The following is a 15,133-nucleotide window of genomic DNA, read 5'->3' as shown; positions in this document are numbered from 1 at the left end:
ACTTGATTTTGTTCCTAGGAAATTTCTACCTTCTCCCGACAACAAATTCTTTGTGCGCTATTCATGACCCAAATACAAGAGATACTTCAGTACTTAGTTATTGAAGGAATACTCACTTGCAGTGCTGCTAGTTCCCAGAGAGAGGAAGCATTGGCATTACAATATTCAGGTTCCTCGAGGTACGGTTCATATACACCTTGGCCTGATGCATTGTCTGCCTCTAGTAACATATCGCCACACTTGGTGAGCTGAGAAATGAGACAAAAAATTAATATTAGTTTTTTCAGAAAGGTTTGATAAAGGGAACTTTAACTGCTGAGGTCTTATCGTCCCGAAAGTGAAGAGAGAAGGACAGGATAGGAGAAAGCTAGCCGTTCCAGGAACAAACCTTATCTGTTTAGGATAAAATTCGCCCTGGGTGGGGATCCACCTAGCTCTTACAAGGCAGACGCGTTACCCTCCAAACTAACTAGTCTGGCTAGAAATGGAACTTATTCGTATAAATAGGTAGAATAGAATAGAATAGAATATACCTTGTTTATACTACCAGCATAGGACTGAAAAGTCCCTTTACTCTCGCAGTCTAAACAAAGTCATTTGATTGGTAATAACATTACATTTTATGGAACAATAATTAAGACCTGTTTAAATTAAAAAAAAAAAAGACAAGTTAAGATTGACATTAACATAAGATGACATTTGTTGTACCTAAATGGTACAACAGGTACAACAAACAATTCTACACATGCCTTACTCACATATATTGGAGTGGAAGGTAGTGCTTTATTTAGACTGTCAGCTTAGAACAAGATGTTCCATTATATTACATGGAAATTGAGATGGAAGAATAGGAAATAATATAAGTCTCACCTGTAGTACATTCTTGATAAGTGCCATAACTGCTAGGGTGCCATGCTGATGATTCTGTAGAGCCAGAGTACCGAGTCGTTTGGTGAACGCCAAGATCTTCTGCTGAGATAACTTCTTACGACGGCGAATCAGAATGTCTTGGAATGTGTCCAGAATAATGGTCAAGTCCGGTTGAGTTTTGCCTGAGAAATAAACAAGATGTGGATAAGTGAACGCCAAGATCTTCTGCTGAGATAACTTCTTACGACGGCGAATCAGAATGTCTTGGAATGTGTCCAGAATAATGGTCAAGTCCGGCTGAGTTTTGCCTGAGATATAAACAAGATGTGGATAAGTTTTCCTGAAGAAAATCAATTTCGTCTAGTCTTTTGAAAAAAAAGTACAAGACGAGAAATGTGAAATTTCTTCGTGAGTTCTAATAATCTCAATAGTGCCACTCTCCAAGACGCGTTAACTTTGTTCAGAATTAAATTTTGGTGTGGCAAAATATTGGAATTAAAACAGTTAAAACTAACATACTTGTTCTTTCGTTCGACAGAGTTCAATTTCAAAATTTCTGTTCATTCTCTTCGGAGCAGTAATGGTCAAAGCATTTGCTTGATAAACAAGAGTGCGCGGGTTCAATCCCAGGCCAGACATGATTTTTTTTTCTCATTTATTTGAGAAATATGACTGTAATTGAAATACTTGATTGAAGACTCGGTAAATCTTCTTGTCCATACTTGTTCTTTCGTTCGACAGAGTTCAATTTCAAAATTTCTGTTCATTCTCTTCGGAGCAGTAATGGTCAAAGCATTTGCTTGATCAACAAGAGTGCGCGGGTTCAATCCCAGGCCAGACATGATTTTTTTTCCTCATTTATTTGAGAAATATGACTGTAATTGAAATACTTGATTGAAGACTCGGTAAATCTTCTTGTAATTGTTGTATCTTGTTGTAATTGAAATAATGGAGCTCTAAAAGTTAGGTTTTGTTGTTCTCACCTATATGAACATAGAGCAGGTTTTTGTAGAGATGTGTATAGAAGTGCATGGGATCTATGCAGAGCATTTCCCCCTGGCCTGACAATATTGTGAACACTGTCTGTACACAATGCATTTGTTCTCGTACAGTGAGAGGTTCGGTACGAATCAAATGATCCAACACATTCACCAAGTCCTGATAGAAATCCAAGTTGATACAGTGAGCGAATCTGAAACACAAGATTTTTAAACATTATAAAATTTTAATATTAATTTTACAAGCTCTAAAAGTTAGGTTTTGTTGTTCTCACCTATATGAACATAGAGCAGGTTTTTGTAGAGATGTGTATAGAAGTGCATGGGATCTATACAGAGCATTTCCCCCTGGCCTGACAATATTGTGAACACTGTCTGTACACAATGCATTTGTTCCCGCACAGTGAGAGGCTCGGTACGAATCAAATGATCCAACACATTCACCAAGTCCTGATAGAAATCCAAGTTGATACAGTGAGCGAATCTGAAACACAAGAATTTTAATTATTTTCATTTTGAAAGATGAGTGCTTAAACGCCTTTTTTTTTATTTCATAGCAACGAAACAACTGCTACATTAGACCGTCTGCGTCGATGGATGCGTCTGCGTCGCGGGACGACTTGGAGTCTTCAAAAACTTCAACCAAAGGCCATCACTAATTTTACAAGTATTTTTGTCCATCCAAAGAGGTTTAAGTAATAGTGGGAACTGTAACTGCTAAGGTCTTATCGTCCCGAGAGCGAGGAGAGAAGGGGAGACAGGGTAGGAGAAAGCCAGCCGTTCCGAGAACGAACCTTATCTATTTAGGATAAAATCCGCCCCGGGTGGGAATCGTATAACGGATGTCTGACCATTTCGGGGTTGTTGTTGTTGTAGTAGGAGTTAGCAGTCTCCTCTCTTTCCTCACATCAACCCAGCAATGCAGTTGACAATTCCAGGAATTCAGCAGTGGTTATAGAGTTTTGCCAGAGATCAATGACAGGTTCTCACGATGGATGCGACAGGTTCTCTGCGTCGCGGGACCACTTGGAGTCTGCAAAAACTTCAACCAAAGGCCATCACCCCCCTCAGTCTCCCAACTGCCATTTCGGGGTGCTCTCATTCTCATGAGAACAATTGAGGAGCTGGTTCAAGTTCAAACTAAACAGATGAGGTGGTGGGGTACCTTGAACGCCAAAATTCCCCGATTTTTCACGGGGTTTTCAATCTTCAATTTTACAAGTATTTTTGTCCATCCAAAGAGGTTTAAGTAATAGTGGGAACTGTAACTGCTAAGGTCTTATCGTCCCGAGAGCGAGGCTAGAGAAGTAAGACAGGGTAGGAGAAAGCCAGCCGTTCGGAGAACGAACCCTATCAGATCTGTTTAGGATAAAATCCGCCCCGGGTGGAAATCGTATAACGGATGTCTGACCATTTCGGGGTGGTTGTTGTTGTTGTTGTAGTAGCAGTCTCCTCTCCTCTCCTTCCTCACTTCAACCCGGCAATGCAATTGGCAATTCCAGGAATTGAGCAGTGGTTATAGGGTTTTGCCAGAGATCAATGACAGGTTCTCACGATGGATGCGTCTGCGTCGCGGGACCACTTGGAGTCTTCAAAAACTTCAACCAAAGGCCATCACCCCCCTCAGTCTCCCAACTGCCATTTCGGGGTGCTCTCATTCTCATGAGAACAATTGAGGAGCTGGTTCAAGTTCAAACTAAACAGATGGGGTAGTGGGGTACCTTGAATGCCAAAATTTCCCCGATTTTTCACGGGGTTTTCAATCTAAGTTCAAACTAAACAGATGGGGTAGTGGGGTACCTTGAATGCCAAAATTTCCCCGATTTTTCACGGGGTTTTCAATCTTTTTTTTTTACTATCCGCAATTAACCAAGGACCGACCGTCACAAATTAAGAAGAAAGAAAAAAGCATAGAAAAATCTTACTTGGCCAATCCTTCCAGCGTTGCACTGAGTAGTTTGGAGCGCGGGTCTTTCTTCAATATTCGGAAATATATGGTGAACACTATCTTGGTGACTTCAGTCATGTAGTTCTGTTTGACTTGCTTGTTTTCCTCAGCCTTGGTTTCCAACAGTTCACGCTCCAGTACAGCCGCCTTCTTGTTATTCTGGCAAACAAATACGAGAAATAACACGTATTATTATATTGTAGTGATGGGACATTAATATTCAATAGTATAAACAAGGGATTAGGAAAGTTATGTCCGTCACACATTGAAAGAGTAGTCGCGCGACTTTTAGTAGCAGGTAGTCGCCTGCAAAACCAAACCTATGGAAATGATAAAGACCCTCTATAGCTAAGTATTGACTCTCTATCATGTTCAAAGGTTTGGTTTTTCAGGCGACTAAGATTCCAATGTGCTTTGTTTGACTTGCTTGTTTTCCTCAGCCTTGGTTTCCAACAGTTCACGCTCCAGTACAGCCGCCTTCTTGTTATTCTGGCAAACAAATAGGGAAAATAACACGTATTATTATATTGTAGTGATGGGACATTAATATTCAATAGTATAAACAAGGGACTAGGAAAGTTGTGTCCGTCACACATTGAAAGAGTAGTCGCGCGACTTTCAGTAGCACGTAGTCGCCTGCAAAACCAAACCTATGGAAACGATAAAGACCCTCTATAGCTAAGTATTGACTCTCTATCATTTTCATAGGTTTGGTTTTTCAGGCGACTAAGATTCCAATGTGCTAAGTAAGTAACTTATTCGAATTTGAACCAAGTCTGATCGGACTAACTGAATTAGTTCTGTTGTTATTTACAAATGCAGAAGGTATTGACTATTAGGCCATTCTTCCCCAAGCATCCCAGTATTTTTCTACAATATCTTGGCTGGCTTCCATGGCAGGACCAATTAACCTCTAAAGGCCGAAGGACTTTATATGGGTTTTGTACTTACCAGTGTTCAAAATTTTGAATATGTTAGTTGTAGGCCTAGAAGCAAAGAGCTGCTAAGCTGTTTGTAAGCTTAAATGCCAGCATTTAAAAATTTTGGACATTCTACGCTGGGCTTTTAGGATTAGGTTAAAAAAATGTCCAAAATGTTGGACACAGGGCTTTTAGAGGTTAGACAAGCGACTCGCGTTCACTGAAATATTCCCTTACCTGCCTCGGTGGTGTAGTGGTCAAGGCGCTCGCCTGGTAAACAGGAGGGCGTGGGTTCAATCCCAGCCGAGGTATGGAATTTTGTCCTCAATATAATTTGAGAATTTGACCACAATAATAGTAGTAGCCTACTGCTGGAGTAAAGGGACTTTTCAGTCCTATTCGAGCAGTATAAATAAGCACTATTATTATTATTATTATGTCCAAACCACTGAAGTCTTCTTTCCTGTACTTTCTTTGAGATTTCCGTCACTTTCAGTGAACCTCGTACCTCGTAGTAACGCCCACCCAATTATACTATTCCAGGTAAATTGATCGACCTGGATCCTCCCGTATATCGAACCCCGGACTCATACTCCCGTTCCCCTCTCACTTCATCCGATGAAATACAACCAAGTACCAGCGGCATGGCTAAACCTCGTGAGGAGAGCTGGGCTTACGTCTTGGACACTCTGGATCGGCCTTCGACATCCAGTAACAACAGCAAGAAATACAGCACGACTAGTAATGGAGAGAGGTACAGTGGTGATCGATACAATGGGATCAAAGAAAATAATGAAGTAGGCATACTTACAGTTTGGCCAGGTCAGTAGGTAGGGAGCCATTGCCTGTCGGTGGAGCTCCGTTCATCAGATGAATAGCTAACTTCTGAATAGTGGGGTGATAATGCCTCTGTGAATACAAAATAATTAATTGGAACACAGTTAGTGATTGAATTTTGTTTATAATCCACAAGAACAGCTTTTTCATGGCAAAAAAAAAAAAGAAAAAAAAAAACTATAACTTGATTTTGTTCCTAGGAAATTTCTACCTTCTCCCGACAACAAATTCTTTGTGCGCTATTCATGACCCAAATACAAGAGATACTTCAGTACTTAGTCATTGAAGGAATATTCACTTGCAGTGCTCAGTACTTAGTCATTGAAGGAATACTCACTTGCAGTGCTGTTAGTTCCCAGAGAGAGGAAGCATTGGCATTACAATATTCAGGTTCCTCGAGGTACGGTTCATATACACCTTGGCCTGATGCATTGTCTGCCTCTAGTAACATATCGCCACACTTGGTGAGCTGAGAAATGAGACAAAAAATTAATATTAGTTTTTTCAGAAAGGTTTGATAAAGGGAACTTTAACTGCTGAGGTCTTATCGTCCCGAAAGTGAAGAGAGAAGGACAGGATAGGAGAAAGCTAGCCGTTCCAGGAACATAAGGTTCATATACACCTTGGCCTGATGCATTGTCTGCCTCTAGTAACATATCGCCACATTTGGTGAGCTGAGAAATGAGACAAAAAAATAATTAGTTTTTTCAGAAAGGTTTGATAGAGGGAACTTTGCTGAGGTCTTATCGCCCCGAAAATGAAGAGAGAAGAAGGACAGGATAGGAGAAAGCCAGCCGTTCCAGGAACGAACCTTATCTGTTTAGGATAAAATTCGCCCTGGGTGGGGATCCACCTAGCTCTTACAAGGCAGACGCGTTACCCTCCAAACTAACTAGTCTGGCTAGAAATGAAACTTATTCGTATAAATAGGTCGTGCTTTATTTAGACCGTCAGCTTAGAACAAGATGTTCCATTATATTACATGGAAATTGAGATGGAAGAATAGGAAATAATATAAGTCTCACCTGTAGTACATTCTTGATAAGTGCCATAACTGCTAGGGTGCCATGCTGATGATTCTGTAGAGCCAGAGTACCGAGTCGTTTGGTGAACGCCAAGATCTTCTGCTGAGATAACTTCTTACGACGACGAATCAGAATGTCTTGGAATGTGTCCAGAATAATGGTCAAGTCCGGCTGAGTTTTGCCTGAGATATAAACAAGATGTGGATAAGTTTTCCTGAAGAAAATCAATTTCGTCTAGTCTTTTGAAAAAAAAGTACAAGACGAGAAATGTGAAATTTCTTCGTGAGTTCTAATAATCTCAATAGTGCCACTCTCCAAGACGCGTTAACTTTGTTCAGAATTAAATTTTGGTGTGGCAAAATATTGGAATTAAAACAGTTAAAACTAACATACTTGTTCTTTCGTTCGACAGAGTTCAATTTCAAAATTTCTGTTCATTCTCTTCGGAGCAGTAATGGTCAAAGCATTTGCTTGATAAACAAGAGTGCGCGGGTTCAATCCCAGGCCAGACATGATTTTTTTTCTCATTTATTTGAGAAATATGACTGTAATTGAAATACTTGATTGAAGACTCGGTAAATCTTCTTGTAATTGTTGTATCTTGTTGTAATTGAAATAATGGAGCTCTAAAAGTTAGGTTTTGTTGTTCTCACCTATATGAACATAGAGCAGGTTTTTGTAGAGATGTGTATAGAAGTGCATGGGATCTATGCAGAGCATTTCCCCCTGGCCTGACAATATTGTGAACACTGTCTGTACACAATGCATTTGTTCCCGCACAGTGAGAGGCTCGGTACGAATCAAATGATCCAACACATTCACCAAGTCCTGATAGAAATCCAAGTTGATACAGTGAGCGAATCTGAAACACAAGATTTTTAAACATTATAAAATTTTAATATTAATTTTACAAGTATTTTTGTCCATCCAAAGAGGTTTAAGTAATAGTGGGAACTGTAACTGCTAAGGTCTTATCGTCCCGAGAGCGAGGCTAGAGAAGTAAGACAGGGTAGGAGAAAGCCAGCCGTTCGGAGAACGAACCCTATCAGATCTGTTTAGGATAAAATCCGCCCCGGGTGGAAATCGTATAACGGATGTCTGACCATTTCGGGGTGGTTGTTGTTGTTGTTGTTGTAGTAGCAGTCTCCTCTCCTCTCCTTCCTCACTTCAACCCGGCAATGCAATTGGCAATTCCAGGAATTGAGCAGTGGTTATAGGGTTTTGCCAGAGATCAATGACAGGTTCTCACGATGGATGCGTCTGCGTCGCGGGACCACTTGGAGTCTTCAAAAACTTCAACCAAAGGCCATCACCCCCCTCAGTCTCCCAACTGCCATTTCGGGGTGCTCTCATTCTCATGAGAACAATTGAGGAGCTGGTTCAAGTTCAAACTAAACAGATGGGGTAGTAGGGTACCTTGAATGCCAAAATTTCCCGAATCTTTTTTTTTACTATCCGCAATTAACCAAGGACCGACCGTCACAAATTAAGAAGAAAGAAAAAAGCATAGAAAAATCTTACTTGGCCAATCCTTCCAGCGTTGCACTGAGTAGTTTGGAGCGCGGGTCTTTCTTCAATATTCGGAAATATATGGTGAACACTATCTTGGTGACTTCAGTCATGTAGTTCTGTTTGACTTGCTTGTTTTCCTCAGCCTTGGTTTCCAACAGTTCACGCTCCAGTACAGCCGCCTTCTTGTTATTCTGGCAAACAAATACGAGAAATAACACGTATTATTATATTGTAGTGATGGGACATTAATATTCAATAGTATAAACAAGGGATTAGGAAAGTTATGTCCGTCACACATTGAAAGAGTAGTCGCGCGACTTTTAGTAGCAGGTAGTCGCCTGCAAAACCAAACCTATGGAAATGATAAAGACCCTCTATAGCTAAGTATTGACTCTCTATCATTTTCAAAGGTTTGGTTTTTCTGGCGACTAAGATTCCAATGTGCTTACTTATTCGAATTTGAACCAAGTCGGATCGGACTAACTGAATTAGTTCTGTTGTTATTTACAAATGCAGAAGGTATTGACTATTAGGCCATTCTTCCCCAAGCATCCCAGTATTTTTCTACAATATCTTTGCTGGCTTCCATGGCAGGACCAATTAACTTCTAAAGGCCGAAGGACTTTATATGGGTTTTGTACTTACCAGTGTTCAAAATTTTGAATATGTTAGTTGTAGGCCTAGAAGCAAAGAGCTGCTAAGCTGTTTGTAAGCTTAAATGCCAGCATTTAAAAATTTTGGACATTCAGTGTTCAAAATTTTGAATATGTTAGTTGTAGGCCTAGAAGCAAAGAGCTGCTAAGCTGTTTGTAAGCTTAAATGCCAGCATTTAAAATTTTTGGACATTTTACGCTGGGCTTTTAGGATTAGGTTAAAAAATGTCCAAAATGTTGGACACAGGGCTTTTAGAGGTTAGACAAGCGACTCGCGTTCACTGAAATATTCGGCAGGACCAATTAACCTCTAAAGGCCGAAGGACTTTATATGGGTTTTGTACTTACCAGTGTTCAAAATTTTGAATATGTTAGTTGTACGCCTAGAAGCAAGGAGCTGCTGAGCTGTTTGTAAGCTTAAGTAAATGCCAACATTAAAAATTTTGTACATTTTACGCTGGGCTTTTAGGATTAGGTTAAAAAAATGTCCAAAATGTTGGACACAGGGCTTTTAGAGGTTAGACAAGCGACTCGCGTTCACTGAAATATTCCCTTACCTGCCTCGGTGGTGTAGTGGTCAAGGCGCTCGCCTGGTAAACAGGAGGGCGTGGGTTCAATCCCAGCCGAGGTATGGAATTTTGTCCTCAATATAATTTGAGAATTTGACCACAATAATAGTAGTAGCCTACTGCTGGAGTAAAGGGACTTTTCAGTCCTATTCGAGCAGTTTAAATAAGCACTACTATTATTATTATTATTACCTTTCGTTCCCGACGTGACATGCGGATGAGTTTCTCCTGTCTGGTCATGAAGCGTTTCTTCTTGAGTTCCTCTTCCTTCTCCTTGTCCAGATTAATATCCTTGATGCGGAGTGAAAGGAGCACGGAGATGATTTCAGGATGAGATCGAGCTCTCGCCTTGACCAGTTGATTGATACGACGTACTATCTGTACAATAGAATTAGGTATTCAATTATTAGAATAGAACACGTCTAATAGAGTAGAATTATTACAAAACAAAGTGCGCAGAATAGAACATGGGTAGCAGAATAGAATCGAATAAATTATATTAAAGGATAACTAGGTAGGTATCTAATATTGATTGATAGGACGTACAATCTGTGTAATAGAATTATTCAATTATTATTATTATTATTATTTGTCATTAGGCCATACCATAGGAACATAAACCTACATAGGAACATAAACCTACTGTTAAAAATATAAATAAAATAAAGCACTGTTCATACTAATACTAAAAAAAAAAAGGAAAATAAACCTAATTTTAAAAAAAAAAAAAAAAAAAAGCCCTGTTCAAACTAAAACTAAAAAAAAAAAAAAAAATATTGTAATCTAGGTAGTATAGGGTCTATCCCGTTTATTGTAAAATAAATAAATTAGAATAGAACAAGTTCGTAAAACACGCGATTTACAGTGCTGTTTGGCTGTTGCTTAAATTAAAAGAGAGTCAACCATAGACCCGACCTTAGCATATGTAGGTAGAACCCTCATGTAATCTGTTGTAGACCCTTAAAGAGGTACAGCCCACAAGTAATCTGATGATGCTACTTACCACTAGAGATATTGCACCCTTCTTATCTTCCTTGAACACCTGAGTATAACATTTGTGTACTAGTTTCCTAGCCGGAGCATGTACACTGTCTAGGTATACAGTGAGCAGTTGTACAATGTTATGAGAGAAGTTGAAATAAGGGTGAGTGATGAGCAGATCACAGAAGCATTGCACACACAGCTCCGCCACCTCGATGATGGGCTGGGGAAGTAGAAAATCAAATAATAATTAGGTAAAGTCAATCGTACACCAGCATCGGTGGTGTAGTGATCAAGACGCTCGCTTGGTAATCAGGAGGGCGTGGGTTTGATTCTAGCCGAGGTATGGAATTTTATCCTCATTTATTTGAGAATTTGACCACATAATAATGGAGCTCTAAGGGTTAGGTGGTAGAGAACGCCGAGTTGCCTTCCACTCAAGAGTCTATTATTATTATTAATCGTTTGGTGTAAAGGGGAAAATGTAGACCTTTGGGTCCGAATGGATCTTTTTCAAAGAAATTTTCTATTTTGCCATACCTGCCTCGGTGATGTAGTGGTCAAGACACTCGCCTGGTAAGCAGGAGGGCGTGGGTTCAATCTACCAAGTTCTACTTACAGGAGGATATTTCCTGGTGTCACCGCGTTTCCTGTTAAGCGCCATTGCATTGTATTCTAGGAGAGCCAAATAATCCTTGTAGCCTTTGACTAGATTGGATTCGTAGGTCTGAAGCTTGAGTGTTTCCTTCTTCACTGGAAACAAGAAATGTTGTAACAGTCTATCACATGCATAGCTTGAGGCCAATTGGGAATACTAGTTAATTTGATATTAAGGCTAATTTTATGCAGATATGAGAAGGATGATGTCATCAGAGCTGATATTCAAAGAAAACAAGGAAATTGGAACGACATCGAGAGGGAGCAGAGATACAATGATCGAAATTGGTGGAGAGGCTTCGTACATCGACCCGTCCCATGATGGAACGATTATGGATTGATTGATTGATTGATTTATGCAGATGTTGAGTCAAACAGTCATGCCCAATGACCAGCTTAAAATGAGCTACAGCTTCTCTTCTTGGTAAGTTTTAGACTACAGATTAGGTATATTTCATTTTTTTGGTACCTAATTTAAAAAAAAAAAAAAAAAAAAAAAAAAAAAAAACCAAACAAACAAAATCATATTTTAAATTGCAAATATTTTGTAGTGGTCTTGGGTTGATCCACCAAATAAAATCTATCTCACCCATCATCTTATGAGGGGGGATTAGGATAGATACTAAGTAAGACTCTTACATTTGGTTCCGGGAGCATTGTGATGTTTGATGGCATAACTGGGCAGAAGATCCTTGAATATCTCTAGTAGTGAGAGAGTAACTAGTTTCTTGACTGTAACTCTGAGCTCTGGATCCCTGCTTCTCATGATATCCAGTAGAAGTTTCAAGTTCTTAATCTAAGGAAACAAAGAAGTAAAGTTATCAACACTTTTATTAGGTTCTTGATTTAAGGAAACAAACAGGAAGTTTCAAGTTCTTAATCTAAGGAAACAAAGAAGTAAAGTTATCAACACTTTTATTAGGTTCTTGATTTAAGGAAACAAACAGTACCTACATCAAATAATACATACTTAATAGGTAAATTAATGAGTAACAAAACAATAGGGACCTCTGTGGCCGAGTGGGTATCACATTTTGTTTAGCACACACCAGAGGTCCTGTTTTGATTTCCAACAGAGTCATAGTTTTTCACCCATTTTATACTGATTGTTAAAAAAAAAAAAGTAAATCCAGAATGTGTTTTAATAATAACAATAAAAAAGTTCAAGAAGTTCTCAGTTATCAAGTACTGAACAAGAGATCCCCTCATGTTAGTTTACCTTTTCCTCTGGATTCTCCAGCAGTCCACTAGCAAGGATACCAATCTTGAACTTATACTTCTGAATAACTCCCTCCCGTGATGCCATCAACTGTGCCGTTGTCACCGGTTCTTCATCCTCGAGATATTCCTTGCGTTGTCCTTCCAGATAGTCTGTCACCGGCTCCTTCTCCTCCTCATGTTCATTGTCTTCTTCCTCTTCATCTCCTTTCTTCTTCTTCTCCTTCTTCTTACGAATGTACTTCTCGTTCTTCTCCAGATCCAAATCTGAAAGAGGAAAGCAATTGAAAAAATGAAAAGAGTTCTAAGTTTCAACTCAACATTTTTTTTTCTTCTAGCTTGTCCATTTCCAAATTAGCTCTGGGAATGGTTTCCTAATTTTAATAAAATTTGGTAAAAACGTTAAATGCCTACCTAAAGGATGATAGCACATAAAATTTTGGACTTTGGAGCTCCGTAGGAGTGGGTGTTACTTAAGTCAGATTAGGGCTCTAAAAAACATTAAACTTCAAGGCATATTCTGTTCAATTCCTAGTAGGTACAATGTACATGAACTATCATTTTTTTTTTTTTTTTTTTTTTTAAGAGAAGGATAGATACAATGGAAAAATTAGCAAGATAATAGATAAGGAAAGAGGAAGTGTGTACCTTCAGGTCTTTCCATGGTTCTATCAATGAGTCCTGTCTTTGTTTTAATTGGGAGAAGTTTCTTCTGTGTATGCTGGTATGCCTCATCTTCTTCTCTCGTCTTCTCATATTCACCCTCAAAGTTTGTCAATTCTTTCTCTTCTTCATTGTTCTTCACTTTCTGCCTCTTTCTACGAGGTTCAGATTTCTCACTGAAAGAAGAAACAAATTATATTTAGGTATATAACTTTTCTTTTGGCATGTGAGAGGCAGCCTTGTCTTCACAAAGGTGAAAGCACCCCAAAGTAGCAGCACATCTTGTAATAGATGTTTACTCATCTAGATATCAACCATGTACAATACTACTTAACTTCAGTAATGAATGAGGAATTGGTGCATTCAGAGTGCTGTTAGTTTACATAACTTCAAGACAACATTAATAGATACCAACCAACCTTTTGTTCCTGAGAGACTGAAGTAAACTGTAACTCTTGGCTATGTCCGGTCTCAGCAAATATGCCAGGTCAGTTTCATCAATCATATCTACCAATGTCTGATCATCTTCAGGCTGTACTTCTTCAATTGTGCTTGGAAGCTCTTTCTTCTTACGGTGAACAAGTTTCTTAGGTTTGGTCTTCTTTAACTTGCCAGCTTTCATAAGCTTGGTTTTGGTCTTGTTTTTTATTTTCACATTGCTCACTTTGAATTTCTTAGCCAGAGTCTTCTTCTTTTTAACCTGCAATAAGAAAATCAAATGTGAAAACATACCACTAAATACAAAAAGGAGCTTTTCTTTTTCACGGATGTAACTTCTGCATAATTACCTAAATTACCAAATATGGCATTCTGATAGTTCAATAGTCAAGTATTCAGGCCCTTGTCCACTCTATCTCACACAAGTAACAGTACTAATGGTATGATGCTTCTAATTGTGTCTATGGTCATATCTTGGCATGTTTGTTTCAAGGCTCAGGCTCGGCTGAGCCTGCATGGAGATTCATCAGTGTCAACAAAAGCTCCAACATGAGATGGTAGACATAGGTATCAATGAGTTACGTAGCCTGTGCCACAGATGACTCCTCACAGTCCTCACTCCACACACAGGCTGTACATAGAGTGGAATCAGAGGAGTAGGGAGTGCACAGTCATTCATGGAACAGACCACAGGCCAGTTATCAGTCCTGTTTCTCTTTGGCTTTTCTGAAGCCCTACCATGGTCCATAGCCCATGAAATGTAGGCAATGTTTTAATGGAAGTACCTGTGTGTGAGTTGACTGATAACTTACCATTTTGATCCTTATCAATAAATAGGTAATGGGGAGAAGTACTTTAAAGAGTAGATAACAATGGAACGATTATGATTCCTCCAGATAGGTCGAACAAGGTGTTGGATACAGATCCAAATCAACATGAGATGGTAGACATAGGTATCAATGAGTTACGTAGCCTGTGCCACAGATGACTCCTCACTCCACACACAGGCTGTACATAGAATGGAATCAGAGGAGTAGGGAGTGCACAATCATTCATGGAACAGACCACAGGCCAGTTATCAGTCCTGTTTCTCTTTGGCTTTTCTGAAGCCCTACCATGGTCCATAGCCCATGAAATGTAGGCAATGTTTTAATGGAAGTACCTGTGTGTGAGTTGACTGATAACTTACCATTTTGATCCTTATCAATAAATAATGGGGAGAAGTACTTTAAAGAGGAGATAACAATGGAACGATTATGATTCCTCCAGACTCCAGATAGGCCGAACAAGGTGTTGGATGATGGATCCAAATGGTTTTTCCTGATTTTCACTTTATTCTAAAATTTCAAATTTCAAATTTTTCCACGTGAGAATCCTAACCTCAAAAAACTCTCGAAGCTACCGCTATTTGACCATTTGTGGTCAAATTTGGAACTACCAAAGCCCTTTTCACACGACGTGATGCACCAAAACTTGTTTTACAGTGTTGCCAAAATATTTTTGCAATAGGTAGGTCATTTTTTGCAAATTTGCTTTTTTAGTTTTTTCGACATCTCTCTTCTTAAAATGTAACTAATTGAAGCTAAATCGGCGTTTAAAGTGATAGGAATAAACAATAATGGTGGATTTCACCAATTGCAAATTTGCTTTTTTAGTTTTTTCGACATCTCTCTTCTTAAAATGTAACTAATTGAAGCTAAATCGGCGTTTAAAGTGATAGGAATTAAGCAATAATTGTATTTTAATTTTAAAATTAATTATTGACTTTTGCAAATTTTACATTCCAATACGCCAAAAAATTTGCAAAAAAACATCTGGCAACACCGGATAATTTTTGCAAACTT

At 39.0% G+C, this 15,133-nt stretch overlaps 1 protein-coding gene across 1 annotated transcript; it reads right to left on the bottom strand.

The window, feature by feature from the left end:
• Positions 1 to 86: 86 nt before the first annotated feature.
• On the bottom strand, positions 87 to 14,220 carry LOC103509342 (nucleolar complex protein 3 homolog). The gene is made up of 19 exons (XM_017444153.2): positions 14,102 to 14,220; positions 13,271 to 13,551; positions 12,837 to 13,027; positions 12,190 to 12,455; positions 11,610 to 11,766; positions 10,933 to 11,066; positions 10,336 to 10,536; positions 9,525 to 9,710; positions 8,120 to 8,301; positions 7,252 to 7,460; positions 6,599 to 6,780; positions 5,911 to 6,042; positions 5,548 to 5,645; positions 5,414 to 5,474; positions 4,240 to 4,305; positions 3,794 to 3,975; positions 2,144 to 2,352; positions 871 to 1,052; positions 87 to 248 (listed from the first exon to the last, which is right to left on the bottom strand). Exons 1-19 carry the CDS (start codon positions 14,102 to 14,104, stop codon positions 87 to 89), a joined length of 3,084 nt encoding a protein of 1,027 aa, XP_017299642.1. The 5' UTR covers positions 14,105 to 14,220.
• Positions 14,221 to 15,133: the final 913 nt, after the last annotated feature.

The sequence above is a fragment of the Diaphorina citri genome, unplaced genomic scaffold (genome assembly GCF_000475195.1).
Source record: "Diaphorina citri unplaced genomic scaffold, Diaci psyllid genome assembly version 1.1 scaffold489, whole genome shotgun sequence".
Taxonomy (NCBI): Eukaryota; Metazoa; Arthropoda; class Insecta; order Hemiptera; family Psyllidae; genus Diaphorina; species Diaphorina citri.
The sequence above is the reverse complement of the archived record's forward strand: the minus strand, read 5'-3'. Positions and strand labels throughout refer to the sequence as shown.

Excerpts from the sequence above, each read along its gene's own strand:
- LOC103509342 (XM_017444153.2), bottom strand. Across the intron at positions 8,302-9,524 it reads TGTCACGTCGGGAACGAAAG|AATAACAAGAAGGCGGCTGT; the intron begins GTAATAATAATA and ends TTTGTTTGCCAG. Across the intron at positions 5,646-5,910 it reads GGGAACTAACAGCACTGCAA|AGGCATTATCACCCCACTAT; the intron begins GTGAGTATTCCT and ends TTGTATTCACAG.